The 5067-nt window shown below is 32.4% G+C and overlaps 1 protein-coding gene across 1 annotated transcript; it reads right to left on the bottom strand.

The window, feature by feature from the left end:
- On the bottom strand, window positions 1-2013 carry LOC129899385 (transcription factor TCP14-like). The gene is made up of 2 exons (XM_055974334.1): window positions 1280-2013; window positions 1-1001 (listed from the first exon to the last, which is right to left on the bottom strand). Exons 1-2 carry the CDS (start codon window positions 1731-1733, stop codon window positions 196-198), a joined length of 1260 nt encoding a protein of 419 aa, XP_055830309.1. The 5' UTR covers window positions 1734-2013; the 3' UTR covers window positions 1-195.
- Between the last annotated feature and the right edge of the window lie 3054 nt (window positions 2014-5067).

Here is a 5067-nt window from a genome sequence, read left to right as displayed (position 1 = left end):
TAAAAAAATAAAAATAATATTTCCCTCTTCAAACCCTAAAAAAACCGGCAGGCAAATATTAATCACACGAAAAAGAAGAGGTGAAAAAAAAAATAATAGAAGCAAATTCAAAATTATAGAGCAAGCATATAATCAAACCTCACGTATTGTGTGTTTAACGATCCAAACTTTTTATCACACAACACACAACTTTTTTTAGGAATTATGGTGGCTTGTTGAATCATGCCGATCATCGCCACCTCCTCTGCCACCGTGATGCGAATGTGATCCACTCGCCTGAGATTCCAGTACACCGGAACATGGTCTATACGGATTTAGTCCGGTGACCATGCCTAATTGGCCTTCTCCACCTAGTGTACTGCCATAACCAGCACCACCACCACCGCCAAACTGCTGAGTTGGCAATAGTGCGACTGGGGTAGGAAAATTCATGAAATGTAATCCACTTGACATTGTACTTCTATATAAAGCAGCAGCCGCAGCACCAGAATTATTAACCGATGGAAACGTCCACACTGGATCGCCTCCCAAAACTTGGCTATTATTATTCGTCAACATCCAAAAATTAGCTGGAATTGAAGAATGACTTGTTGGCATAGTCCCACTACTCGATGATTGTAAGAAATAACTCCCCAGTTGCTGCTCGTTCTGCTGCTGTTGATGTTGTTCTTGTTGTTGTTGAAGGTCGAGGTCTTGTCGCCTTTTCCGGCTAAGACTTTCTTCTATACTTGTTTCTGTTAAATCTAAAGAATTGTCACGCATTTCTTGTTTAGCTTGGAACTGATGCATACTACTAGGGTTCGAATTTCCGGTATGAAAATTCAACAACGTAGTAGCAGATCTGTCCGATGATAAACCGATTCCCTGAAACAAACTGCGCCTTTGGGAGAGTGAAAAATTCGGATTGAAATATGAGGATCGTAGTTGAGATGGTACGGACATGCTTGATCCTGAACTACGTAATGAAATGTTGAGTGACGTGAAATTAGCCGGAATTGTACCTGTTCAAAGATTAAGATTTTGGACCACATGAACAATAGTAATAAAAGCTAATTAAGCAAATTTTTGTAAGAATAGCAGAGTCATTTATGTAAGTACACCTATATATAGATAAACTAAGAATTATTCTGGATTGATTTTTCATATAGTTATTCAACTAATAGTTATTATTTCAAATAATAAAATTGGAATTAGTAAAAGATGTAACTTTCTGAGAGAGTAATAACTATTAGTTGAATGACCGTCAGAGAAATAAACTTGAATTAATCTTCAACATTACCAGTTCCTGTAGCAGCTATAACTGCAGGTTCAGCTTGTTGGAGAAGCCATTCGATGGTTTCTCCATCGGACTTGTGACCGAGCTCTCGAGTGAGCTGGAAAACCCTAGCGGCACAAAGGGCTGGCATACGTATACGTCTGCCACGGCCATCAACCTTAGTGTGGCGGTCTTTAGTGGAAGTTCTCTTGGGAGCAGGCTTTTTGGAAGTCTCAGTGGAGGCAACTGTAATTTGAAGGTCATTACTATTAGGGTTTATATTCGTATTTGTATCGGATGGGGAAATGGCTAGCGAAGGATAATTAATATTATTAGCTGCGGAGGAGCTGGAACAAGGTTCGTCTTCTTTCTTTTCGAGTAATTGGAAAGGGAAGTTGTTATGACGATATTGTTGCTGATGATGCTGGTGGTTGTGATGGTGATGGTGGAGATGATCTTCACCTCCTCCTTCTTCCATGATCACTCTTAATAACTAAAACTCTACTGAAAAATTCTTCTTTTTTTTTCTATGAGAAACTGAGTTGACTGACCTAAATTTCTGGTTTTTTTCTTCTAGCTTAGAATGAATTGAAATGAATCAAACTATAGTCAATTTCTTTTTGTTTTGCTAATTTTGTGTGTGTGTGTTTGATTGGGAATTCCTTGGGCATTGATGTGTAGTTTCGGTTTATGGGGAGAGAGAGAAATGTGAAGAGGAAAACTTAAAGCAACAAAGATAATGAGTGGGAATTATAAGGGTAAGCTTTAAAAAGCAAAAAAAAAAAAAGAAATTGAACAAAGGGGAAAAGAAAATATTTGCTTTTGTTGGGGTCCTTTTTTAATGTCTTTTTGACAAATATTAGTTGGAATAAGTCTTGCAATATGATTTAATTTGTTTTTGTGAAATTATTGTTGAAGGAAGGGAATTGAAGGGGTTTTGTCGTGCTATTCTTTTTATTGTGGCTAATGGCTATGACAGAGCCTTTGGTTCAGACTCCACGTGAGGTGCTCTTTTTATCATTCAATCCATAAAGACAATGGTGGCCATAGTGGGTCATACTATATATAATTTCCAAGTCAAAAAACTGAGAGACTGAGAAAGGAAAGATTTATCAAATGGTGAATGGGTCCCTTGTTTCATTCATGTAATCATTTCTCCCTTTGCCTTTAGCCCTTTGCCTTTGTTGGCCAACTTTGCTTGCATTGGGATTCCTTCCTCAAATCTTATGATTGTGGTCTAATCTCATCAGTAATAGTGTGTGTATATATATATATTATTATTTTTGTTTCCTCTCTTACTTTCTTTTTTGGTTTATATAAAAAACAAATCTTAATATAATTTCAAGGAGATTTAATGACTACACATTAATTTAAGATAATAAAATTTAAAAGTATTTCTTTATTTTTAAAATTTTATATTTAATTAAATTAATTAAGACACTTAAATTAGGAGAGTTGGAGTATATTTTTGTAGATCTCTTACATGTATCCAATATTGTTTCATTCTCCAATATTGATCATCAGCTAGGATCTGTTGAATTTTCTAACTCAGGTTTAGGCTAATAGGTGGGCCATAATAGCTAAGGGGATGACAATTGTATTTTATGATGAAGTATGTTACTACTAGTAACTACCTATTAATAGACAATATAGGTCCACCATATTGTACTATCATATGGAGAAATGGTGAATTTGATGATGATATTTACTATAGCTACCCCTTCTCTTGATGTGTACTTATATATATACATATAGCTACCCTTAACCTCCTGCTTTTATAAGTTGGATGTGTGGGTAAATATGTTCCACAATGAAAGTTGATGAATTAATAAACGTTGCATACATACAAATGTATATATAGAGACATTGTCATTATTAATGTTATGAGGCCCTTTTTGGAAAAATCATGTAGTTTGATTTAAAATAAATAATATCACAATATGATTAAGACTTTTTTTCACTGATAAAAACTTGAGTTATGGCGTAATATTGTCCATTTTTGAACTGATATCACATCATTTTAATTGTCGCTAAAATAACCCAAAACTGTGTAGATTTGGCCCTAAACAGACATTAGTTAAGAGTGGGTTCTTTTTAGGCTAACTTAATTAGCCTAACTAGAAGTCATTCAGATCTAATTCTGGCTAGCTATGATATCTTTAGGTATAAGGGGGTAAAATATGAATAACTTAAACTAATTTACAAGAAGCTCTTTTATTAATTTGCCAAATATATTTAATTTAGAAAAAGAATGAGAACTAAAGGTGGCCAGGTGGGCGTATCTTGGTCATTTGTATAGAAGCTACTTTAGCATTGTCACCCTAGTTCATGTATATACTCTAATTATTAATATTATTTTTGGTACATGAATGTATACAATGTTTTCTCCGTCCATCTTTACTTATTCATTCATGTATGACTTGACACAACTCTTAAAAAACAATAAATAAAAGGATAATTTAATTATATCATCATCCCTATTAATTATAAGTGATCGTCTAAATGTTCAAAATGAGTAGTGACATAAAATGATAAATTATTTTTTACTTTTCCAAATTAAACAAATAAATTGTACAACTATCTTTTTGTATACTGAAGAAATAAAGATGAGCCAAGAGACTATACTCTTTAAAAAAAAAACTAAATAGCGTAGTAGTATATTATATTTTAGTCCACACACCTTTTGGAGTGAGTATTTAAGATAAGAAATGGCATGACTGCAAGACTGGCAGCTATAGGATTTAAAAGTATTTGTTTATGTACCCAGGTAACTCCCTTTACATCAACATCTTCTCTCGCAAATATTATACTCCCTCACTTTTGATTTAAGTGCGTTAGTTTGATTGAGCACAAAATTTAAGAAATAAAAAGAAATTTTTAAATCGATTTTATGGTCTTATGTGTGTAGTACTTTTAAAATTTTATGATCTTAAATTTGTCATGTAGGATGTTGCAATTGAAAAGTGTACCTCGTTTTATAAAACACACTAAAAAAAAGTAAAATACTTAAATCAAGGCAAAAAATATATACTTTCTTCGTTCCATTTCATATGAATTAATTTGACTTGACATGAAGTTTAAGAAAGAAAGACTTTTAAAATTTGTGGTCTAAAATAAGTGAAAGATGTTTGAGTGGCTATAAATCATTTCATTAAGGATAAAATTAACATTTTAAATTTAAATTGTTAGTAAATATAGAAAAATGTTATTTTTTTGAGACTGAGTAAAAAGAAAAATAAGTCATATAAACTAGGACAGAGAGTAATAATTTTACTAACATTCTGTCACCTATTACATATAATCATGAAGTAACAAAAAAATTTTAAAAAAGAAAATCCATGTTTGTCATGGCATCGCAATGGGCTCGAGGAAAAAGAAGTGTGAATTTTTATTATTATCAAAATCTACTGAACATATTCATCAAATGACAAATTAATATTGACATCAATAGCGTTGATTGATACAAACTGGATTCTTTCCTTTCCTTTCTGTTTTTCTGCTTCTTTTTTTTTCTTTCTCTTTTTCATTAGCATTTCAATTTTATAACATCATTTCTATATATGAATTATTTTTCCAATTAAGAGACAAGAATAAATGAAGTAATTGTTAAAAAGAAGGAAAAAGATCATGATCAAGTAACAAAAATGCTTCAAGTAACTGTTGTTGTTTTAAAAAGTACTTAGTTGGCCTATATTTATGAACACCATTCATCTAATTCTAGTTAATTTTCAAATCACCATCAATGGGACTACCTTATTATATAGTATATGGTTTATTAGGGTCGTAATTGGTGCCTTGTCAGTCCACAATTA

This window comes from Solanum dulcamara, chromosome 8 (assembly GCF_947179165.1).
Source record: "Solanum dulcamara chromosome 8, daSolDulc1.2, whole genome shotgun sequence".
In the NCBI taxonomy this organism is placed as follows: Eukaryota; Viridiplantae; Streptophyta; class Magnoliopsida; order Solanales; family Solanaceae; genus Solanum; species Solanum dulcamara.
Note: the sequence above shows the minus strand (reverse complement) of the source record. Positions and strands in the feature narration are given on the sequence as shown.

What these genes read in the sequence shown, in the direction of transcription:
- LOC129899385 (XM_055974334.1), bottom strand. Translation starts at nt 1,733, where the DNA reads ATGGAAGAAGGAGGAGGTGAAGATCATCTCCACCATCACCATCACAAC. An exon ending in TATAGCTGCTACAGGAACTG is followed by an intron (nt 1,002 to 1,279) that starts GTAATGTTGAAG and finishes ATCTTTGAACAG; the next exon opens with GTACAATTCCGGCTAATTTC.